Source organism: Anoplopoma fimbria, chromosome 8 (genome assembly GCF_027596085.1).
Source record: "Anoplopoma fimbria isolate UVic2021 breed Golden Eagle Sablefish chromosome 8, Afim_UVic_2022, whole genome shotgun sequence".
Lineage (NCBI taxonomy): Eukaryota > Metazoa > Chordata > Actinopteri > Perciformes > Anoplopomatidae > Anoplopoma > Anoplopoma fimbria.
In genome coordinates, this window is record NC_072456.1 from 3,592,168 (window position 1) to 3,618,107 (window position 25,940).

Sequence of the window (25,940 nt, forward strand, 5' to 3'; positions counted from 1 at the left end):
ATGGGCGATGCCGTCATGGCAGAGTTTGGGATCGCTGCTTCTTTTCTTAGGAAGTCAGACAGGGAGCGTCTGGAGGCCCAGACCCGTATATTTGACATGAAGAAGGAGTGCTTCGTTCCTGATCCCGCGGTTGAGTTCGTCAAGGCATCCGTCACTAGTCGTGACGGTGACAAAGTCACTGTTAATACTGAGTCTGGAAAGGTATGCACATCATATCAATGGAGTTCAGTTCAAATGTGTCCCAATACAAGTTTTGACTTTTGTTTAAGACTGCGCTATCTTTTTCTGCAGACTGTCACAGTGAAGGATTGTGATGTACACCCTCAGAACCCGCCAAAGTTTGATAAAATTGAAGACATGGCGATGTTGACCTTCCTTCATGAACCTGCTGTACTGTTTAACCTCAAAGAGCGTTACGCAGCATGGATGATCTACGTAAGACTATTTCCTTGTATGTAACTCTCCTCCATTAGTAAGACATCTCAGCATCTGAAACAACTATCGTCTACCCCTCTCTTACTATGACAGACCTACTCTGGGCTCTTCTGTGTGACCGTCAACCCCTACAAGTGGCTGCCGGTCTACAACAAAGAGGTGGTTAATGCCTATAGAGGAAAGAAGAGGACTGAAGCTCCTCCTCACATCTTCTCCATCTCTGACAATGGCTACCAGTACATGTTGTCAGGTAAATCATATATTTTATTCTTCATTTTCTTTAAATATACTCAATTTGATTTCCGACTGATACCTTGAAAATCCATCTTGCTGACAGACCGAGAAAACCAGTCTATCCTGATCACGTAAGTCACACAGCCAAAGAAGAAAAATCACTTCAGTAGTTCAGGGTTATGGGTCTTGGAATAAAATGTTCTGTCTTTCTTCCACTCAGTGGAGAATCCGGTGCTGGAAAGACTGTCAACACTAAGCGTGTCATTCAGTACTTTGCCAGCATCGCTGCTGCCCCAGGTTTGAAGAAAGATCAAGCTGCTGAAAAGAAGGTCTGTGTTACATACTTATTTCTTACTATGATACAACCAAAATATCAATGATAAGTTAGTTAGTTTAATTTGGTTTGTTTGTCAAGATTTGTTCTCAAATGTTTTTCCCCAAATTGGCCTAAAACCTAAAGTCTGTATCTTTATTTAACCAAATCAGGGTACCCTGGAGGATCAAATCATTCAGGCTAACCCTGCTTTGGAGGCCTTTGGGAATGCCAAGACCATCAGGAATGACAACTCTTCTAGATTTGTGAGTGTCTGCGTAACTGCAGTGGGGCTACTTGATTTTCATTGATATAGTCATTCTTTTTTCATTTTAGAAATAGATGAACAATTCTTTTCCTCTTAGGGTAAATTCATCAGAATTCATTTCGACAACAGAGGAAAGCTGGCCTCTGCTGACATTGAGACTTGTAAGTAAAACTAAATCCATTCATCCATTACCTAGTGCACCTGTTATTTGGGGGCCAATCCCTGCATGTGAGAGGCAGGGTTGACAGGGACACACAAATTTCTACTCCAATTTAAACCGATGCGTTACTTTAAGTCTCCAGTTGCCCAATCTGCTTATGGTAAATTAGAGCGACCCAAGGAAGCGACACTGGTACAAGAGCCAACACACAGATGCCTTACAGAAAGGACTTGCAAATTAGAAAATTTGCCACACATGTAAAGTATAAATGAATTCATAAGAAGTAATTAAATAATGTTTGATAACATAGAATTTGCAGTTCTGACCATTTTGTTTCCGTAAATGTGTTATTTCTTTACATATCAATTTTGTATTGTTGCATCGATGAGTGCCAGGATGCTAGTTATAATAGCTAAGCCTTCACCGATAGCAATTTATTTATTTGGAACAAAATAACATAACATATATTATACCTCTCACAGACCTTTTGGAAAAGTCCCGTGTGACCTATCAGCTCAAAGCTGAGAGGGATTACCACATCTTCTACCAGATCTTGTCTCAGTGTAAGCCTGAACTTCTGGGTAAGAAAATATACATGTGATTAACGTTTTATACTGTACTGTATCATGCATTATAAATAAAACATTTTCTTTTTTGTGAATATATATCTTTTAGAAATGTTGCTCATCACCAACAACCCCTATGACTACGCCTTCATCTCCCAAGGAGAGACAACAGTAGCCTCCATCAATGACTCTGAAGAGCTGAATGCCACTGATGTGAGCTCAATCTTTGATTGGCAGCAGCAAACATTTATTTAAAAATCAAACATCAATGAAGAACAATATAAGGAAATGCATGTAATATTTTTTTAAGTTTTAATAATCATTTATTTAATTCAGGATGCCTTTGATGTGCTGGGCTTCACTCAAGAAGAGAAGAATAGTATTTATAAGCTGACTGGTGCCATCATGCATTATGGCAACATGAAGTTCAAGCAGAAGCAGCGAGAGGAGCAGGCAGAGGCTGATGGCACTGAAGGTGAGAGAGGTAGTCATATGTACTGATGGGTATTATCATTATTATTATTTTTAGAGATTTGGTGCAGCGCAGATCCAACATTCTTAACCATCTTAAAACATAATTAATAATCATTATCATTATGCTCAACATGACATCCACACATGAGTCCCAGCATCAATTCAATCTGAAGTTACTTTAAAGATGCACTAAGCAGGCATGTAAAAAAGAATCCCTTGGAATAGCCATTTGTAAAATAAATTAAGGTGGGACAGTATCAAAGAAAATCACTTTTTACATGACCCACCTTTGCATGTTCTACCACGTTTGTTCGACCACCGACCCACCCTTTAAGTGCGTCAAAGTACCCTCAAGAGACCCTCAAGACATAAGAGCTGAAAGAGCATGCCCAGTGTCAAGGTTAAGAGGAAAAATAATCATGTATGAGAGACTTATAAATATCTTCACTTTCTCAGTTGCTGACAAAATTTCATATCTGATGGGCCTGAACTCTGCCGACCTCATCAAAGGTCTCTGTCACCCAAGAGTCAAAGTAGGAAATGAGTGGGTCACCAAGGGACAAAATGTCGCTCAGGTAATGACTTGGATGGAACCCTTTGAGGAAAGTTTGATCAAATAAAACATACAGTTTTACAATTATCACATATAATTTTTTCCCAAGGTGTCCTATTCCGTTAGTGCACTGTCTAAATCAGTGTATGAGAAGATGTTTTCATGGATGGTGGTGAGGATCAACCAATCCCTAGACACCAAGCAGCCCCGCCAATACTTCATTGGTGTACTGGACATTGCTGGATTTGAGATCTTTGACGTGAGTTTGGAATGGAATACAAAGCTATTAACAGAAGAAACATTTTCATGCCTGAGTTCATTTCTGTTTACTATTGATCTCATTTCAGTACAACACCTTTGAGCAGCTCTGCATCAACTTCACCAATGAAAAGCTGCAACAGTTTTTCAACCACCACATGTTTGTGCTGGAGCAGGAAGAGTACAAGAAAGAGGGCATTGAATGGACTTTCATAGATTTTGGTATGGACTTGCAGGCCTGTATTGACCTGATTGAAAAGGTGAGAAACTAGGCTATTACATGTTCATGAATACAAAATTTTTAAAAATGTGGTATTTTAAAACCCCTTATATTTTTGTCCCTTCAGCCCATGGGTATCATGTCCATCCTTGAAGAGGAGTGCATGTTCCCCAAAGCCTCTGATGCCACCTTTAAAGAAAAGCTCTATGACAACCATCTGGGGAAATCTGGAAACTTCCAGAAGCCCAGAGTTATCAAAGGAAAACCAGAGGCCCATTTTGCCCTGATGCACTATGCTGGAACTGTTGATTATAATATTTTCAACTGGCTGGTGAAGAACAAGGACCCTCTGAATGAGACCGTTGTAGGACTCTACCAGAAGTCTAATCTCAAGCTTTTGTCTACTCTTTTTGCTGGGTATACAGGAAGTGATGCAGGTATGTTGACACTAGTTGACATTAATGCAAATTAATTAAAGCTTTCATTAATGTGAAACAATGACTTACATGACTGTACAGTTTTCTGTCAGCTGAGAACACATTTTATATTTTATTTAGACTCTGGGAAGGGCAAAGGTACCAAGAAGAAAGGTTCTTCCTTCCAAACTGTATCAGCTTTGCACAGGGTAAAATATTAATGTTTGTCTTTTTCATTGACATTTTCAAATATTGTTTATATGTAAACGCAAGGCTATGCAAAACCGCATTGATTAAAAGAGGATCGAAGCTAACCAACACAGAAATTTAAACATTTACCAACAATACCGTGTAAATATTTCCCCATGTTTTGAAAACTTACAGGAGAACCTGAACAAGCTGATGACCAACCTGAGGTCTACTCACCCTCACTTTGTCCGCTGCATCATCCCCAATGAGACCAAGACTCCTGGGGCCATGGAGAACCCTCTGGTGATGCACCAGCTGCGCTGTAACGGTGTGCTGGAAGGCATCAGGATCTGCAGAAAGGGTTTCCCCAACAGGATCCTCTATGGAGATTTCAAACAGAGGTTTGCATGTGGTGGACAAAGCCACGTTTAAAACTAGCATTGAAAACAAATGATTGTTCTTATTTATGATTTATTTCCCCAAGATGCAAAGTAATTTATGTGTTGGTTTTGAAGATACCGTATTCTGAACCCAAATGCCATTCCTGAGGGACAGTTCATCGACAACAAGAAGGCTGCCGAGAAACTGTTGGGTTCTCTGGATATTGACCACAACCAGTACAAACTGGGGCACACCAAGGTCAGTAGTATATATAGATGCACTTTACATAACATCTATATGTTATTACTGAAAATCTAATCTGTCTCTATAAAAAAAGGTGTTCTTCAAAGCCGGACTGCTCGGTCTGCTAGAGGAGATGCGTGATGACCGACTGGCACTAATCATCACTGGTATCCAATCCCGGTCACGAGGCCTTCTGGCAAGAATTGAGTTCCAGAAGATTGTTGAACGCAGGTAACTGCTCACAGCATGGCCAAACTCTGTCAGTAAAGTAAGGTTATTTCTATTTAATATAGCCAAATACCACAAATTCCTCATTTGCCTCAAAGGGTTTTTCAATATGTAGACCCTTAATTCGTTATGGAAAAACTCCTACCTATCAAAACGAAGATATCGTATCTTATGACAAAAAGCAGTACCTCATAATGCACATGTACTCTGCCTTACATGCAGACAAAACAACTACCGTTTAAATAAATATTAAACACAGGAGAGCATCGTGAGAGATGGGAATCGATTTAAGTCGTATGTACATTGATCGTATTTTTCTTTCAATTCAAAATAAAAGAAAGTAAAGAAAAAAAGTATTGTCCCTGCTTGAGACTGCTTTAAAGACAATGATCTGTTGTCCGCAGGGATTCAGTACTTGTGATCCAGTGGAACATCCGTGCCTTCATGGGGGTCAAGAATTGGCCCTGGATGAAAATGTACTTCAAGATCAAGCCTCTGTTGAAATCAGCAGAGACTGAGAAGGAGATGGCCAACATGAAGGAAGAATTCCTGAAACTGAAAGAGGCCTACGCAAAATCTGAAGCTCGTAGAAAGGAACTAGAGGAGAAAATGGTCTCTCTTCTTCAAGAGAAGAACGACCTGCAGCTCCTAGTTCAATCTGTACGTTTAAAATCTGTCAGCTTCACACATACTATTAAAATCAAACCAAGTCTGCCAAAGTCTAATGTTGTGCCTTTAAAATAACTACAGGAGCAAGATAATCTAGGTGATGCTGAGGAAAGATGCGAGGGGCTGATCAAGAGCAAGATTCAGCTGGAGTCCAAAATCAAAGAGGTGACTGAAAGACTGGATGATGAGGAGGAGATGAATGCTGAACTCACTGCTAAGAAGAGGAAGCTGGAGGATGAGTGTTCAGAGCTGAAGAAAGACATCGATGACTTGGAGTTAACTCTGGCTAAAGTGGAGAAAGAGAAGCACGCCACTGAGAACAAGGTACTACATACACTAATTACTGTAAAGCTTTTCAAATAATTTAAGTCCTTGATGAAATTTTCCTCTGGCCATAGGTGAAGAACCTGGTCGAAGAGATGGCTGCTCAGGATGAAATCATTGCCAAGTTGACCAAGGAAAAGAAAGCCTTACAGGAAGCTCATCAGCAAACGCTGGATGATCTGCAGAGTGAAGAAGACAAAGTCAACACTCTGACCAAGGCCAAGACTAAGCTGGAGCAGCAAGTGGATGATGTAAGTATTTAGGAGATAAGGTGGATTTGTCTGTAAGGTGAAATCATGACTGTTATTTATTACGGCCCACAGCTTGAAGGATCCCTTGAGCAAGAGAAGAAAGTGCGTATGGATCTGGAGAGAGCAAAGCGGAAGCTTGAGGGAGACCTAAAGTTAGCGCTAGAGAGTATCATGGACCTGGAAAATGACAAGCAGCAACTTGAAGAGAGGCTGAAAAAGTGATGTGAAAACTGCACTTGGAAAAACATAAAAACATTTTAAACTATGTGTAAGAAGGTATACTTAAAGTTCTTTTTTCTATCCACAGGAAAGATTTTGAAATCAGCCAACTAAATAGTAAAATAGAAGATGAGCAAGTGATGAGTGCCCAGCTCCAGAAAAAATTGAAGGAGTTACAGGTAATAATTCCGATAGGATAAAGACATTTTGGTAAATTGGTGCATGATTGTGAAATCCGACGACCACAATTAATGATAGGAGCAATAGAAATTCCATAAAGAATTTGCAATAATTTTGTACAAGGCCCGCATTGAGGAGCTGGAGGAAGAGCTGGAGGCAGAGCGAGCTGCCCGAGCCAAGGTGGAGAAGCAGAGAGCAGACCTGGCCAGAGAGCTGGAGGAGATCAGTGAGAGGCTGGAGGAGGCCGGTGGAGCAACGTCCGCCCAGATTGAGATGAACAAGAAAAGGGAGGCAGAGTTCCAGAAACTGCGCAGAGACCTTGAAGAGGCCACTCTGCAACATGAAGCCACCTCTGCCACACTCAGGAAGAAACAAGCCGACAGTGTGGCCGACCTGGGAGAGCAGATTGACAACCTGCAGAGAGTCAAGCAGAAACTGGAGAAGGAGAAGAGTGAGCTCAGACTGGAGCTGGATGACGTGGTCTCCAATATGGAACAAATAGTGAAGTCCAAGGTAAAATACTTTTATTTATATATTTTACTATTTGTTGATTTACGTTTTATTCTGTTAGACAAAGACATCAATTCTTGTCAATGCCTTTTGTTTTCAGAATAATCTTGAGAAAATGTGCAGGTCTCTGGAGGACCAGATGAATGAATACAAAACAAAAGCAGAAGAGGGGCAGCGTTCCATCAATGACTTCAGCATGCAGAAAGCAAAGCTTCAAACTGAGAATGGTGTGCATATGATTTGAACAGTCTGTGTTTTGTTTGGGATATTATGAAATACTTATTTTATTCTTCTATCAAAATTAGGGGAACTCTCAAGGCGGCTTGAGGAAAAGGAATCCCTGGTGTCTCAACTTACCAGAGGAAAACAGTCCTACATTCAACAAATTGAAGACCTTAAAAGACAACTAGAGGAGGAAGTGAAGGTAGGAACCAAATACCAGAGAGAACTTGGTACTGATGGTGGTAAATGAAGATGCACCAAGATATGCTTTCATTTCAGGCCAAGAATGCTTTAGCCCATGCAGTGCAGTCAGCTCGTCATGACTGTGACCTCCTCAGGGAGCAGTATGAGGAGGAGCAGGAGGCCAAAGCTGAACTGCAGCGTGGCATGTCTAAGGCCAACTCTGAGGTGGCTCAGTGGAGAACTAAGTACGAAACTGATGCCATCCAGAGAACCGAGGAACTGGAGGAGGCTAAGTAAGTAAAATGTATTTTGACCAGAGCAATTCAGCAAAGTTTAAAAGCAATTAACCCTAAATCAATTATATCAAAATGCAGGAAGAAGCTGGCTCAGCGTCTGCAGGATGCTGAGGAGGCTGTTGAGGCAGTAAACGCTAAATGTTCGTCCCTGGAGAAGACCAAACACAGGCTGCAGAATGAGATTGAAGATCTCATGGTGGATGTGGAGAGGTCTAATGCTGCTGCTGCTGCTCTGGACAAGAAGCAAAGAAACTTTGACAAGGTTGGACTTAAAACACATATGGCACCTTGGCTCTTTTATACTGAGAATTAGAGTAGAATTGACCTTTAAGCATACATATTTCAGGTGTTGGCAGAATGGAAACAGAAATATGAAGAGTCTCAGTGTGAGTTGGAGAGCTCTCAGAAGGAAGCCAGGTCTCTCAGCACTGAGCTCTTCAAACTCAAGAACTCCTATGAGGAATCTCTTGAACATCTGGAGACCATGAAGAGGGAGAATAAGAATCTACAGGGTAAGGGTATAACCAGCTTACGCCTCTAATAAAGAACTTGTTATTATGACCAAACCAATTAAATTATTATTAAATTGCATTTTGATTCTCAGAGGAAATATCTGACCTCACTGAGCAACTTGGTGAGAGCGGAAAGAGTATTCACGAGCTTGAGAAGATTCGTAAACAGTTGGATCAAGAGAAGTCTGAGATACAAACAGCCCTGGAGGAAGCAGAGGTATGTTCAAAGTTTAACTGGGGACCTCATGAACATTTCTTTGTTATTTGTGATAACTTGTCATATATTTAATTTTTATTCTTAAATTCATGAAAGGCCTCACTGGAGCATGAGGAAGGGAAGATTCTCAGAGCCCAGCTTGAGTTCAACCAGATTAGGGCCGATATTGAGCGCAAGCTGGCCGAGAAAGATGAAGAGATGGAGCAATCAAAGAGAAACCAACAGCGAATTGTGGATACTCTTCAGAGCTCTCTTGAAGCAGAGACTCGCAGCAGGAATGAGGCTCTCCGTTTGAAGAAGAAGATGGAGGGAGACCTCAATGAGATGGAGATCCAGCTGAGCCAGGCCAACAGGCAGGCAGCTGAGGCCCAGAAACAACTTAGGGCTGTAAATGCACATCTGAAGGTATGAATGATATATATATTAAAATATTAATGATTATCCAATTTTTTACACACAAATAACTCGTATTGAAATTCTTCGTGATTTCTTCTTCCAGGATGCTCAGCTCCAGCTTGATGACTCTCTTCGAGCCAATGATGATCTGAAGGAAAACAGTGCCATGGTCGAGAGACGCAGCAACTTGCTTCAGACCGAAGTGGAGGAGCTCAGAGCTGCTCTGGAGCAAACTGAGAGAGGTCGCAAACTTGCTGAGCAAGAGCTGCTGGACGTTAGTGAAAGGGTGCAGCTACTGCACTCACAGGTAAGATGCCGTCATTGTTTATTCCTATTATCAATTCACTGAGGAATTCTATAATCAAATGTTGTTTTCGACCAGAACACCAGTTTGATAAACCAAAAGAAGAAGCTGGAAGCTGATACATCCCAGCTTCAAAGTGAAGTGGAGGAAGCGGTGCAGGAGTGCAGAAACGCTGAAGAGAAGGCCAAGAAGGCCATTACTGATGCCGCCATGATGGCAGAGGAGCTGAAGAAAGAGCAGGACACCAGCTCTCACCTGGAGCGCATGAAGAAGAACATGGAGCAAACCATCAAAGACCTGCAGCACCGTCTGGATGAAGCCGAACAGATTGCCTTGAAGGGAGGCAAGAAGCAGATGCAGAAGCTCGAGGCCAGGGTTAGTAATAATTGTTTGAAATGAACAATGTAATCACTAAATCATCAAAATCATACACCATTAAAAAATCTAGAACTATTGTTTTTCACCATATTCAAAAAGCCTACAAACTCATAATAAATATTAAAATAACTTCAAATCATTCCCTCAACAGATCAGAGAACTGGAGAGTGAATTAGAGGCTGAACAAAGAAAGTCCAGTGATTCTGTCAAGGGAATACGTAAATATGAAAGACGAATCAAAGAGTTGACCTATCAGGCAAGTTTCTTTTCATACACCAGATTGTGGAACACTGAGACTGTTTTTCTCTATTTGAATTCTTATTGTTTTGCTTGTTTTTTGTATCCAGACAGAAGAGGATCGTAAGAATCTTGCCCGTCTGCAAGATCTGGTAGATAAGCTGCAGCTTAAGGTCAAATCCTACAAAAGAACTGCAGAGGAATCTGTAAGTACTCTTATTATTTAAGAGAAACTAATACAGATCAAAAACATAAATACTGTCCAAGCCCACAGCACTTGTGTGCTTATTCAATACCATGGTTCATGTCCAGCTCAATACAGTAAAAAGCCATGTGGTAAAGCTGGCAATATGGCAAAATAATAACTTCAATGTTACAAATGAAATTGCTTCATTATACAAGGTATGTTATTGGTGCAGAAATATATGTAATATTATATTTGTACTTCTAACTACAGGAGGAACAGGCCAACAATAATCTTGGCAAGTTTCGTAAGCTTCAACATGATCTTGATGAAGCTGAGGAGAGAGCGGACATCGCTGAGTCTCAGGTCAACAAGCTACGTGCCAAGAGCCGTGATGTGGGGGCAAAGGTCAGTATTTTTCGACCCAAATCCATTAATGGCACGGGTTAAATTGTGTACAGTGTGCAAATAACCTTCTAACTAATATGTAGGACAGTGAATCTACTACATTTAAAAGGTTCACGGTTTATAATGAATAAAAAAAACCAAACATTTTAATTAATTGATTACTTGTTGTTTTTACTTTTTCAGAAAGGACACGATGAGGAATGAAGCTCATGGAATGCATACGTGTTGATTTGTGTCTGAGGCACCTCATGTTTGAATAATGGTGTCTCCCTAAGTATGTCAGTTGTTCAGTAGAATTAAATGAATCTGCATCTCAAACTTTGCCTTGGCTTTTCTTTTGTTAAATTTACTTTACCATATATTAGTACTTAGAACAAAATCTAAGGAAATTAAGTTACACTTAAGTTAACAGGGTATTATAGAATATGTGGAAGAAGCCTACAAATACATTTAGTTATGGCTGATTACATAATTACAATGCTATTTCCAAATTACTACCTGTATGTAAAACGTAGGATTGTACCTACACACTCAGTTGCACAACAACTCCAACACACATTAAAAAAAATCTGGATTTTTTCTTGTGCAAATAGTTATCATCTCTGCCACAGTTGTGTGTGGAAGTCTAAATAAGTGCTTCAAGTGGCCATGAGATGGAGCTGAGACGCAAGCCTGCACAGATCCTGTGCAGACATCTACATAGATTACAGTGGCAGTGGATCTGTGGAGTGAGGCCTGAATAATGTGCAAATCAGCCCTGATTGTTGGTTGTATTCCTTCATATAAACTTTTGCAGCGTCTGCACCTTTCTAGTTAAAACGCAAATTTGAGTATTTGTATGTATGAAGTGACGCATAGCTGGACATTCAGGCAGAACAGTGCATTTGTGTTTACAGTACCAACTCCATTATGACCTTATAAAAGCATATACCAATTAATGCCTGGTTAAGAACTTGATTAATATATTAATGGTTTCAGGAATTCATCAAAACCGCTTTAGAATAGTTTAATGTTCATTAGTTGTTTGAATTTATGAACAGTGTCGAATAAAAAAAAACATCTACTAAATGAACTATAGCACAAATACGCCTTGAATCAATAATTAATGTTATACATTAAGGATACAGTGATTAGTTATGGAGATATTATTATATTATATTTTTATCATTTAGTATCACTAATCATATAAAGGACCTCTGATAATACCCTGCAACACCGATAGGGGGGGTTGGGGAGTTCGATATGGTCAAAAGTGCACACTTGTAACCACACCCAGGAGTGAGGTCACAGAGTAGGGACACATCCAGGAGTACAATTCTACATCACTGCAATAGGGTTAGCTAAAGCATGATTTCAGTGGATGCTGGGCATTAGACAGGCCTTTTTCCCCTTGTTAGTTTTAAGGACACAATTAGTCTGCTGATCACAGCTGTAAGGGTTACACAGACGTTCAAATCAAAAAGTAAAACAGTACTGTGCTCATTAATATAAACAGTATTTACATCCACAGCATGATTTACGCTGCCAAACAATCATGAACTCTTTATGTTTCAGTCATGGATAATTGTCTGATTATTTACATGTTATGATCACATTACAATGTCATTAACATAACAGATAGTATTTGCAATACAAAGCAGCAATTAACTTATAGGCTCACCTGATATACAGAGGTACTCTTGCGGGTGGTGTCTCATTCCTAAGCTTTGTGTCGTTTCACAATAAAAGCCTATGTTTTTTTTTTTTTAAAGAAGAGCATGAAAAGCTATAGAAATTATGACAAAAGGCACCTAAATGTAACTTCAAACATAAAATATTAATACAGATTAGGAGATTAGCAAATTATTGAAATGCCTTGCTATAAACTATATTAACTACACTTAAGTATATAAGAATATATTCAAGTAAGCTCACTAATATAAAATGCAATATCTGATAACTTTAAGCTTTTGTCACTTTTAGCAGACATACTGTAGAAGTAATTAATCACGCCAATGTAAACACTTATAGCCATGACAAGAGGAATAGGCAAAGGGAAGCATTTATGCCACAATGTTACTATATTTACAACTATTTTATGAGCACAAATTGCAGATTGAGCATATGTCACTGAAACAAACTACATAATGTCCAATATGTTACTTTGCAAAATGCAATAAAATATAATGTAATTCAAACCCTACCTTTTCCGCCCTCTCTGTTGTGTGCAAAATTCTGTCTTCATCAGCAGAAGAAACATTTAATCTGTAGGAGTCTTCCAGATCTCAGTGCTAAAGCACCAACCACTAACTTCATTTTCGGAATGGAGAAGGGTAAGACAAGAGAAGGACACATGGAGGCAGGGTCCAAAACTCAACACCTCCTCAAGTGACCCTCAGAAAGTAACAGGCATTCTAACAATAGCAACCTCATCTGAAACCACAAGGGCTCAGATTTCAGACTTAAGAGGGACAAGGTGCCTCACACCTTCCCTTGTGTGTGCACATGTGATCGCAGAAGTCAGAGTTACAAGGACTGAGGACAGCTGGGAATGAGACCTTTGATGGAGGACTGAGTGGGAAGCTAACGCCTGGAATAGATAAGAGCTAAGTAGGGAAGTTCACCATTGTGGTATGAAAGGAAACACATGTCCATTGTATGGAGGACGTCCTCAAAACGTACTGTTGTTACCTTATCATTAAGCAAGTTTCAATGACAGGGTATTGGTAAATCAGGGCCTGCCTAGGGTGTTGCATCCTTCAAAAAGTCTATCATGGATGACATTGAGTTACAAACGATATGCTCGTTCCAGTTTAACGGTTACCTATAGAAAATGTTTGCTTGATTTGCATGTCTAAAGTAAGTAGTTATATTTAGAGATGCACCAATCAATCGGCAGCCGATAGCAGCCACCCGTTTGAGGCTGATAACTTCACAGACACACAGTATATGTGTCGGTGAGAAAAGAAGACAGCAAGCTCACAATTTTTCACAACAGCAATTCCTAACTAAGCCATTGAGCAACAAACTTAAGCCTCAGACACCCATGGGAAACTACACGAGCTGATAAAGCCATTTGTATCAACCATGTGAAAGGGGTCTGGATAACGGCTAGCAGGTGCGACAGGAGTGCTACCTTCTAAGCATTTTGGGTAAAAAGGATGAAATCAGCATGGCTGGCGTTTTCCACATGTTCTTACATACAAAGCACCCATATGTGAATGGCACCTTACAGTTAACCCTGGCAAAGAACTCTATGCACAATGTGAATGGCTAAAATTCCTACCAGCCGATGTTCTGACAGAACCCAAATTGGCCTTCAATGCCCACTGATAGGACTCCAGCTCTAGAAGGTACCAGCGTGAGTGCTTGGACAGCCTTGCACATCACAGCATTACATGGGAGTACTTACAGAAGCTGGATGCCCTAGGACAATCCAAAGAGCTCTTCATAAACAACTGCATTGCGTTGATTACAGGGGAAAAACACTACAGGCGGGTGGATTTACAGAACGGAAAGGACTTGTACTTTTTAGGGATTATTTAGTCCTACAACCAATCAAAGCTTTAACATTACATCCATTCATACACTGATGGCAGTGGCCGCCATGCAAGGTTCCACCTGCACATCAGGACAATCTAACCATTCATCCCCATTCATACACAGTGGGAGCAGGAGCAATTTGGGGTTAAGTGTCTTGCCCAAGGACACATTGACATGGACTAGCGGAGCCGCTGATCTAACAGCAGATTCCACTGACTGTAAGGCGACCTGCTCTGCCACTGAGCCACAGTCGATGCTACCACGTTTGTGAAACTTTGAGGCACCTTCGTTTGCGTACATCAAGTCAGGCTTTGAAATATAAAGCTAAAGCAAAAGGGGACCGAAATCATACCACGCTTCCAGAATCTTCACTTTAGCTCAAAACTTGACAAGTATTTACATACATAGATTGTGGGAATTGTGTTGTACCTAAAGCTTGTTGAGTTGCAAGAGGCTTGGAAGAAATCGAGTCCAAAGAGAATAACCTGCATGTACTTCAGAGTCTGTGAAAGGATTGTGGATGGTCAGTGTGTCCCCAAGGAGTTTTTCCAGCAGCGCTGCTGAAGTGCATGAGTTTTATTTTGCACCACTATATTTACGGCTTTCACTGACATGAGAAGGGCTTCAGGCACACATATTTGTAAACAGTTGTAGATGTGTATGTATTACATTTCATAAAATGCTTCAAGACTTCTTGCCTCTCCTCCTCTCTACCATCCTTCTACTCTGGCTCTTTCCTTTCTCTCCTCTGTTTCCATTCTTTCCTGTCTCACCTGTACTACCTGTCATTCTGTCTAATGATGGAATACATAAGGTAAAGTAGAAGTTTTTGATTAGGCGTCCCATAAGAATGAAGTCCAATAACCCCTGCTAGATATTGTCACATTTCACGTAAAGGAGACAAAAAAACTGCCTTCCCCTTCATCATGACCATCATCAGCCTCTCTTTTCCCTACCACCCAGTTAACCAGAACTCATCTTAAAATTAAACTTGCGCTTTGTGGTTCTATGCCCCCACCAACCACTCAAGTTGTAGTTTACGTCCATGTCTGTCCAAAATGTGATCATTTCAGTATTTTATCCTTTTGTGTACGACATTTGTGTAAAGTTGTCATAACTAGTTTGTTTATTTGCTGTGTAAATAACAGTAGAATTGGAACTGTAACATACATTTATCAGCAATGACCATGTGCACAATGTTTAGTGTTTATAGCGAAAAGCTAATTTAAACACCTGTCAGGAGAAGGCTTTTTCTAGAATATGAATTCTTGAGTTATGGCCAAAGACGCATTTTTTGAGGTCACACTTACCTTGACCTTTGACCTTCAAAATGTAATTAGTTGATTCTTTAGTCCAAGTAGACATGTAAACTTGGAAGAAATTCTCTCAAGACGGTGCTGAAATACAGTGTTCACATGAATGGGACGGACAGACATTTGGAACACATTTTGCTACCAGCCACAGTTGTCGCCGGCCCAGATGCATAAAAATAGATCATTTGTAGGGATGAGGCGGTTTCACAAAACAGGTTCTGATCGTAGCCTGGTTTTGAGTAACGGATAGGATCAGCAAAAAGAGAAAAAAGGGGGAAGAAAGTTTAACTTTTAGAGATGCCCTGATCATCTGGTAGGAAGGTATAAAAGGTATAAAAAACACATCGGTATGAATTTGTTGACTGCAAGTCAAAGACAAGTAGTGGAAGAACCATCTTAAAACATTTGGGACAACTAATTGAATCTGACACTTATTATATTGTAATTCATTCCTATGCATGCAGCTCAGAGTGATCGCAGTGACCGGCTCATTTGTGAACAGCACAGAGCTAACAGCTAATGCTTATGGAAGTTGCGTGGACTTGCACTCTACTTTGCCCTACGGCCATGGTTTGCCCCTGGGCCGCAGTTTGACCATAAACATGGGTTAGACACTAGCATGGTTCACTTCATGGTTGGTTGGTGTGGTTCAAGAATATACTGCATATCGTTATAGAGGGGTTTTCTGTAATTTAGGATGTAACATGGAGAAACTGTTACTGGAAGTGTACTTACAGAATTTGGGCTGCTAAACCTCAGGTGTGGTCCCTTTGGCAGAAGTGGGAGAAGTCACTGTCCTTGGTACTGACCTTCCTCTCCGTTCGCCCTTCCCACCCAGTTGCTAAATACAATACTAGATACAATTTTAATTTAGTCTAATCAGCCCTGGGAGACACAGAAAAAGGATCGTTCACCTGACGTAAATGAGCAGAGATATTTCCTATGAAACAATATTCTTAACAGGATGTTATTGGAATAAGACATGTATGGATTTTCAAAGGATAAAAACTGCACAGAAAACTAAAGTAACTAACATCAAAATTGCCATGGAAGATGCATTGCATCCAAAGAATGTCTGAATAAGTTTCACATAAAACTAAAAATGTTTCTTAAGGCATTAGATTTGAGATGTGATTGCTAGTATGCTGTACTGTTGTTTACTGTTTCCAATGGCTGTAAACAAAATGATTGGCTGTCTGTTGCTAAGTCATCTGCTGCTGCTCCTCTCCATGTAAAAACTTGATTCCTCTGCCCTGCGTCACAAGCTGTCCACCTAATCATTGGTGCCGTGAAGGCAGCCAGCAGGAATTTCACAGGTTATCTTTGGGCTCAAGGATACAACGGCGAGCCAGGATTCAAGGACAAGAAGCAAGGGTACCAACCCCCTTTTAAACGTGGTGGTATAATACCGATTTCACAACTGACTACTTTATGTGACTTATAAAATACAGTAATAAATATGTTTGCAGGACGATGCTGCTGGCACATTGTGTCCTAGTCTCTACATAAGCTAATTTTGAATTTCAAAAAAGTCAGCTCAACAAAAGTTTGCTCAATACCTTAAGCAAAAGTTGGCTGGGTGTATTTCCTATGTATGGTCAACAATTAACCCAAAACACAATTGTTACAGCTTGCTTTGGCAACAAACACATAACTGATCCAGTGGCACTGTCTCTTCTTTTAAGTGTGCTTTTGGGAATAGTGGTCAAAATAGCTCAATATAGAGTAGGATTTAAAGGCATGAAATGAATTACTGTAGGACATGGCCTGTGACAATAAGAACTTCTATTCACCCAAAACCACATTTAAAACCCCATTATAGTTGAGCCATAGCCACTCTAACATTACACGTTGCCAAACAACTGTTATTGTCTGCACGGCAAGTTTAAGTATAGCCAAATAAGCCGTTTTTAGTAACTACAGTTAAAAATGCTAACAATGGGCTACAAACATAAATACCTATGTGAATATTGATAGGTTTTGGTGAGCTCATTAAGAAAATGTCTTTGCTAGTCTGAGAAATTTCTTAGCAACTAAAATTAACCCAACAAAGCCAAGCACTAAGAAGGTATGACAAATATGATGACTTACTGTACCAACCCCGAATTCTGAAGACAAATAGCCTACCCTCCCAACATGTGTGCTCCCAAGTTGTGTGTCATTCTGGGAAGCTAAATTTAATACTTGTAGTTAAATTAACCAGAGCAAGAATTTACAGCTTGTATTGAGCATTACCTCATGTCTTTATCTAACTCATAGTCTTCTATCAAGAGTCATTTTTTATGTCCAACACTCCTTAGCTAGTATGGCGATTAGCACTGTCCGCTTTCTTGCCCTTTTTTAATATGCCACTTTTACTGAATACATTTTAATTCAGGTTTAAGGCTATTGATTTTATTCAACCTGGTTTACTAAATGAGGACAAGGTATCCAACTTAAAATAAAGAAAAAGTAAAGAGTAACGTTATTATTCGGACTTCAGGGCAGAGCAGGACAATGCCATGACAACGTTAACTAGGACCATAAAAAGAATGTGCGGGAAAGCTCATGTCCAAATGTTGTCGCCAAACTGTTTCCAATATAAGAATGTGTATTATAGCCATGCGAAATACAAGCAGGTGGCTGTCGCCGTGTATTTAGCACATGTATTGCTAGGAAGAGAGACAAGAAGGACAGCTACTCGACCTTTGCTTAATCTAGCTAAAACGTTGTTATCTAGCAAACAACCAGCAGGTCATTGAATGTTTTCAATTTAAGTGAGTTGACTACTATACACCTCCACAGGGGTGGAAAGTAACTTGAGGTACTTGTACTTGTAGCGACAGCACCCCCTCATGACGCTATACACTTGCATTCCTCCTGACTCGCCGCTCCGTCGTTTACGTTTATTACCTGCCGTTCCTCTTCTGTCCGCCAGTGGACACGAACCTCAACGTGTTCCCGCCTGCACTTCGGCGACCCACCCCACTCTGCCTCTGATTGGCTTACCCAGCCTTAACACAACCAATCCAACTACGAATGGAGAGAGTACTAGCCAATCAGAGGCAAAGTAGGGCGGGTCATGCGTTCATCTTTGCTCTGGATTCTTTACAGGATTCCCACCTGCATGTTGCAGTCATCTGTCCATAAACTGGCAACTGCAGAGCTCTGCTATCACAGCACCTACTCTAAACCAATTACAATAAATAATAAATACAATTTCAACAAAACAAACGATTTTATTATTATGTATTTTTGTATAATGTATGGTTTTTCATTGATCAATGACTTCTAACGCAATATTTTTCATTGAATGCTTGAGAACCAAACAAATAATCCTTATTTTACATAAACTACTGTATATTAATGCATGCCTTCTCCACCGAACAGTAAGTCTGCATAAAAATATCCAAATGAATCACTGATTTGCTTGAACAGGAAATTATGGTGTGACACATTTGGGTGGTTTATGAAAACATTTCAGGAACAAGGAAGGTGCTATTGACATGAAATTTTCACCAGAAGAAACATCTCATGATGGGTAACAAACCTTCACAACCTTAGTGCAAAAATCCATACATACTGTTGGGGCCATAATTTTATTATGTATGTCATAAAAATGTCATAGTATAAAAGATAATTATATAGATATTTATGTATCATTTTATGTTTTTTTTATATTGTTTGTCATACAAATTTCATTGTAAATTATGCCCTAACAAATTAAAGTCAAAAACATATTGTCATAAAAATGTCACAGTTCAGTTTGTCCTAAAAAATTGTAATATCGTATTCAATACAAAATTAAATATAGTATGTCATAAAAATGAATAATTCAGTATGTCATTAAAATGTCATAGTATAGTATGTCAAAAAGAATGATATAGTATGTCATAAACAAACTCTCAACAGAACTCTTGTCTCTCAACAGAACTCTCTTTTATCAGATCATTATCGAATAACTTTTGAATTTTTTCTACCAGAGTGTACGCCATTAGGCAAAAGTTTCTACACTAGATGTCTATCTGATAATGCTGTAGCTAAATTTAAAGAAGCGATTTCTTCAGGGTTTTATTCAGTACCATTGCTCAATATAACAGAGGACTCCTACGCTAGCTTTAGTCCGTCTCAGATTGACCATCTTGTTGATAGTGCTGCATGCTCACTGCGAATGACACTAGACTCTATAGCTCCTCTAAAAAAGAAGCTAATAAAAGAAAGGAGGTTTGCTCCATGGTAAACCCTCAAACCCGCGAATTAAAGCAAACTCCACGAAAACTTGAAAGGATATGGCGTTCCACCAATGTGGATGAAGCGCGGTTAGTCTGGCGAGACAGTCTTAAAATATATAAGAAGGCACTCCGTAATGCTAGAGCAGCCTATTACTCAGCATTAATAGAGAAAAATAAGAACAACCCTAGGGTTCTCTTCAGCACTGTAGCCAGGCTGACAGAGAGTCACAGCTCTGTTGAGCCGTGTATTCCTATAAACCTCAGTAGTAGTGACTTCATGAACTTCTTTAATGATAAGATTCTAACTATTAGAGACAAAATTAATAATCTACTGCCCTCAACCAGTACTGATCGATCCTCAAATATAGTAACCTTAGGAACAGCTATAGAACCTGAAATATATTTAGATGGCTTTTCACCCATCGACCTTCAACAATTTACTTGAACTATTTCTAAGTCTAAACCTTCCACCTGTCTCTTAGACCCGATTCCGACTAGGCTGCTTAAGGAAGTTTTACCTTTAATTAGCAATTCTTTATTAGAAATTATCAATCTGTCTTTACTGACGGGCCATGTACCACAGGCCTTCAAACTAGCTGTAATTAAACCTCTTCTTAAGAAACCTACTCTTGATCCAGAGGTGTTGGCTAACTATAGACCTATATCTAACCTTCCGTTCCTCTCTAAGATCCTTGAGAAAGCAGTAGCAAATCAGCTGTGTGACTTTATGCATAACAATAGTTTATTTGAGGATTTTCAGTCAGGATTTAGAGTGAATCATAGCACAGAGACGGCACTGGTGAAAATTACCAATGACCTTCTAATAGCTTCAGACAAAGGACTTGTCTCTGTACTTGTATTGTTAGACCTTAGTGCTGCGTTTCATACCATCGACCATCAGATCTCATTACAGAGATTGGAGCATCTAATAGGCATTAAAGGAACCGCACTTAGCTGGTTTAAGTCGTATTTATCAGACCGATCTCAGTTTGTATATGTAAACAATGAAACCTCGATGAAAACCAAGGTCAGTCATGGAGTTCCACAAGGGTCTGTTCTTGTACCAATTTTATTCACCTTATACATGCTTCCTTTAGGGAATATTATCAGAAAACACTCAATAAACTTTCATTGTTATGCAGATGATACCCAGTTATATGTATCGATTAAGCCAGACGAAACTAACCAGTTCTCTAAACTTCAAGCATGTCTTAAGGACATAAAAACCTGGATGACCTGCAACTTCTTGATGTTAAACTCCGACAAAACTGAAGTTATTCTACTAGGCCCAGATCACCTTTGAAATAGATATAGTTTCTCTAGATGGCATTGCCCTGGCATTCAGCACTACCGTTAAGAACCTTGGAGTTATCTTTGTCTTTTAACTCTTATATAAAATAGATCTCAAGGACAGCCTTTTTTTCATTTACGTAACATTTCGAAAATCAGGCAAATCCTGTCTCAAAGCGATGCAGAAAAACTAGTTCATGCATTTGTTACCTCTAGACTACATTACTGCAACTCCTTATTATCAGGCTGCTCTAATAGGTCTCTTAGATCTTTACAGTTGATCCAGAATGCTGCAGCACGTGTTCTAACAAAAACTAAGAAAATAGATCATATTACTCCGGTATTAGCTTCTCTACACTGGCTCCCTGTTAAATCAAAAATTCTTCTACTCACCTACAAAGCTCTAACTGGCCAGGCTCCATCTTATATTAAGGAACTTATAGTTCCATATAACCCAACTATAGAGCTGCGCACCATCAATGCAGGGTTACTTGTGGTTCCTAGAGTATATAAAAGTAGGATGGGAGCCAGAGCCTTCAGTTATCAGGATCCTCTTCTGTGGAACCAGGTTCCAGTTTCAGTCCGGGGGCAGACACACTCACCACTTTTAAGAGCAGGCTTAAGACCTTTTTGATAGCGCTTATAGTTAGGGCTGGCTCAGGTCTCCTTTGGTCCAGCCACTAGATATGCTGCTATATGCCTAGACTGCTGGGAGACTACCTAGGATACACTGAGCTCCTCTCTCCTCTTCTCTCCCTCCATCTTTATGTATTAATCTCCTATTTATGCACATTACTGATTTTGCTTCTTCCCCGGAGTCCTTGTGCTTTCTCGCCTCGCAGGTTCCCAGGAATCGGGGTTATATCTGGACTGTCATTGTGCCTCCTGCTGTGGCCCTGCTGACACCCACTGCTACTACCACTATTATTATTAGTCACATTATTATTATTAATCCCTGTAATATTACACTTAATGGCTTTGCTTCTACCCTGGAGTCTTTGGGCTTTCTCGCCTCGCAGGTTTCCATAAATCGAGGCTTTACCTGGACTGTGGTCTTGCCTCCTGCTGTGGCCCTGCTGACACCAACTGCTACTACGGTTATTATTATTAGTCACATTACTATTACTATTACTTGAACCATTACGCATATTAGTTTTGCTTCCACCCTGAAGCCCTTTTTGCTTTCTCGCCTCGCAGGTTTCCACGAATCGTTGCGGTCCCGGGACCGTGGTCGTGCCTCCTGCTGTGACCCAGCTGACACCCACTGCTACTTCGATTATTATTATTAGTCACATTACTAATACTATTCCCTTTATCATTATTTTAATCCCACTATTCATTGCTGCTTTTATAAGTAGTCTTACTTTTTTCCTTCGCTACTCTGCTTACTACTGTGATTATATGAATCATTTATGTCATATACATTGAATGTGTTGTATCTCTGTTATGCTGTTCATTCTGTACACATGACATCTATTGCATTCTGTCCATCCTGGGAGAAGGATCCCTCCTCTGTCGCTCTCCCATAGGTTTCTTCCTTTTTTCTCCCTGTTAAAGGTTTTTTTAGGGGAGTTTTTCCTGTGCCGATGTGAGGGTTCTGGGACAGAAGATGTCGCCTGAGGCAAATTTGTAATTTTGGGCTATTGAAAATAAACTGAATTGAATTGAATAAAAAATACACTTATCAGCTAGCAAGAATAATGGATTGAGATAGGATTCTAAAACAGTACCATACCTTAAAGGTCATAAATCCGAATGTAGTTGCTTGCATTACACCAAAATTTAGAGTGTGATGTTTGGGTTAACTGCTTAATTATGGTCTACTACGGGTAAATGTTCCAGCCTTTGATTTTCAATATGACACAACATAAGTAAAAAGCAAATAGTGTAGAATAGAAATAACACAGCTCTGACAGCGACGGATCTTATGCTCATCTTTTTTTTTATTATTTCATGATTAATATTCACATCACTGGTTAACAATGAATCACAATGAACATCTCTTTCATACCAAATATTCAGAATTGAAGGAAGGGGTTGGGGGGGGGGGGGTGAGCTCTATCTAACAGGACAGATGCCTCTAACAACCAGCAGATTGTTTGTTGTCTTCTGCATGCTCTTGCTATGGTGTTGTGCCCTACAGAATAATACAGCACACGCTACAGTGGCTCCACGACACGGCACTGAAAAGCACATTCTTTTTGCTTGTTTTCTGCTTTCAATTTGTAATGACAGATATCAACATGTAGCTTAACACCGTCGACCAAAGTACAGCAGGTAAGACCACAAAAAAAATCTCATTAACAAATACTGTTAAAAAATAAGTATCATCTACAAAGTGGTATTAAAGAGTTCTAGTTTTGTGCTCGCCTTGATAAACAGACTGCTGTCTGCGTGGTAAAGGACACAAATAGGAAAAAGCTTTTTTTTCAGTGCTGTGATGCTGACTAGCCTCTGTAGGTGGGAGATACAGTTGGAGACTCCAGGTGCATATCTACCAACACTCTTTTTTTTTTCTCATATTACCATTTTCACAGTTTAATTTAAGTCAATTAGCCGTCTCTCTTAAAAGGTACAGTTCAGGCCTGAGCTTGCTGTATTTATTGATATATCTCATGCTTTTTTGTTTTTTTATTCAATTGTGCAAAAGTTTCCAAAATGTTCTTATATTTTCGGCCTTCACTATCGACGCCCGAAAAGATAATTAGGCCCGCGAGACATCCCATAATTCAGTCCCGTGTTGGTAGGTATGTCGAGGTGTCTATATAGGAGCTGTCTAATACACAACATGACATTCTACCACATGCCAAAAGACTAAGTCTGGTTAGTCTAACAGGGAGGGGGGGAGGATGGGGGGTCTGCGAGAGAAAGGGCTGACCAGTGTGTGTCAGGTGTTACATGTACAGCAGTGCATTCCAAAACCCCAATAAGCGGAAACATTGTTTCTTTCCATTTCTAAGGAACTCAGCGTTGCCAAACTGATTCTGATGTGTGGTTTACTTCGTGACTCCAAGTTTTTTTTTTTATTCTCGATGCTCGTTAAGTGGTATGAAACCCGACACACACGCTGCCTCCCTTCCTGCCCGTCGATTTGGATGCGGGCAAATAGTGTTTTTACGTATGTGATCTATCTTCAAAAAACAGAACAGAGACAAACCTCATACACGTACTCGTAAATCTTGCACCCTTTAATACATTTTTAAAAACATTCTTGAGACTTCAGCAGCCCTTTTTCTTAGCGGGGGAAAAAAAAGGCAAGGCTCTGAAATAAAAAAGAAAAAGTACACTTTTCCTCTCTTATACTTTTCAATCTTATAATAATAATACCATTAATAATCTTGACGGTAACAGGTTTATGAACATCAAAGCTCATCTGTCAACATCCACAACACCCTGTTACGAAGTACGATTTTTTTTCTTCTTTTTTATTTTATTTATTTGAGTTAATTCTGGAGTGATAAAAACATGGTGGAGACTATATACAGGGGACGGTGTGAGATACTAGTGGAAGGGTGGTGTTCAAGCGCTAAAAGTGGGGACTCAGACAGTTGTAAACGGACATCAGAGTGAATCTGGTTATTACCTTTTGTCCAAGCTGCAAAGCTGCAACGTCAGCTGTATTCCACAAATCTAGTATTCTCTTCATATCCTCTATGATTATATTAAATATGAACTTTAAGGGAACAGGAGACAGGAACCAGACTGCTGCATGTGCTATTGCATCAGCATGTAAAATACAGCCCGACCCATACTAGATTTTTCAGGGTTCAGATAACAATATAGAGTTTTTAAAATTTTTAAAACAATGTGTTTATCCCTTAAATGATGATGTTAAAGAGTTTTGGCCAATATTTGCAGTGAGCAGGACATTTTAGAGTTGAAAATAAACTTTCCTTCTCTTAAAGCTTCAGCACGACCTTGAAGACGTTTTTTCTTCCTCATTTATGTGTAGCTATTTGTTTTCTCTTAACAAATACACGGATACTGATCTGCTTTGAGCTAACACTGGCTGAAATAGACCTGATTCTCTTGGAAGTCACAATAAATCTCACGCAACGACTGAAGATTCACTGTCTTCAATGCGTCGCCCTGGCGGCAATGCGGTTTAAGATGTTAAGCATATGAAGGGAGTTTTGTCATCACCTCTTTCATTTCCCGTCTGCTCTCTCCTATCTTTGAAATATATAAAGGCACAAATGCTCCTTCAAAGAAAAGGTATAACCCAAATTCCACATCACTTACAGTTTAGCTTAAAGATGCTACATTCCAAATTCAGTGCTTGTGTAGTCTGTGATTGAGGGATTGCCTTCACACGGCTCTCAACATAGCGATAGCTAAGACGGCTTTGATGCTAGTCCTCTCAAAACATATCAAATGAGGCTCCTTTAAAAGTTCAGTTTTGGTCCTTTAACTGACTGTGAACTAAAAACTATTGTAGCTCAGTCAGAAAGTAATAACCAGTGAATGTTGACAGGAACAACACAAGGGCAGACTGGGGAGGTGATTGTTTGAACCATCGTGGCCAAAAGCACAACGCCGATGACCAACGTTCCACTAAAATCCACTAAGCCGACCAAGACAAAGGGGTACCGATGTGCCATTCAACATGCACGTCAGGTCAATCCAGTCATACGGCAACAAACTCTTACATTAAGCTCCAAAACACATTAAGACTACAACTTATTCCTCTGCTATATGCACAGACCCACTGTCTACACCTATCAAAGTGCTTTCATCCCTTTTTGTTCTTCTATTCCCGAAGACAGATTCACATTGTCGCTTTTCACATATGTTTATTTACTTTCAGGCAACTCATGGGCATGATCATTTGGAGGGAACGGGACAATATTAAATATGCTTAAATAATACTTTTAGTTGCCTAGTCTTTGTTGTTCACTATTTGATCGCTTGCTCTTTGATCATCATAATTTTATCTAACTACTAAGACTGCTTTGCTCCCAAAAGCACACACGTAAAGTACACAGCTGACGAGGTTTCACCAATAAACAGCAAAGCAACTTTTATATCACTTCATTGCGTCAAGACATGAAAAAGACTGTGTTCAAAGTGCACAAGACTTTTTGAGTTTTAAGGGGAACTGTACATAATGAATAGGATTTTGTTGGTATTTAGTGATTTCCAGATACAGTTATATAGAGTGGCCATCAATGAGAAC

At 39.8% G+C, this 25,940-nt stretch overlaps 1 protein-coding gene across 1 annotated transcript; it reads left to right on the forward strand.

The window, feature by feature from the left end:
- On the forward strand, positions 1 to 10,632 carry LOC129094149 (myosin-7-like). Its single transcript, XM_054602188.1, has 37 exons — positions 1 to 201; positions 292 to 435; positions 529 to 685; positions 773 to 800; positions 890 to 998; positions 1,156 to 1,248; positions 1,348 to 1,411; positions 1,893 to 1,991; positions 2,086 to 2,189; positions 2,313 to 2,451; positions 2,907 to 3,025; positions 3,113 to 3,262; positions 3,351 to 3,521; positions 3,609 to 3,918; positions 4,039 to 4,106; positions 4,282 to 4,487; positions 4,602 to 4,725; positions 4,805 to 4,941; positions 5,343 to 5,598; positions 5,689 to 5,931; positions 6,006 to 6,182; positions 6,255 to 6,400; positions 6,490 to 6,580; positions 6,705 to 7,094; positions 7,192 to 7,318; positions 7,397 to 7,515; positions 7,593 to 7,789; positions 7,871 to 8,054; positions 8,139 to 8,304; positions 8,397 to 8,521; positions 8,618 to 8,926; positions 9,021 to 9,224; positions 9,300 to 9,596; positions 9,751 to 9,855; positions 9,947 to 10,042; positions 10,294 to 10,428; positions 10,612 to 10,632. Exons 1-37 carry the CDS (start codon positions 1 to 3, stop codon positions 10,630 to 10,632), a joined length of 5,811 nt encoding a protein of 1,936 aa, XP_054458163.1.
- The last annotated feature ends 15,308 nt before the right edge of the window (positions 10,633 to 25,940 follow it).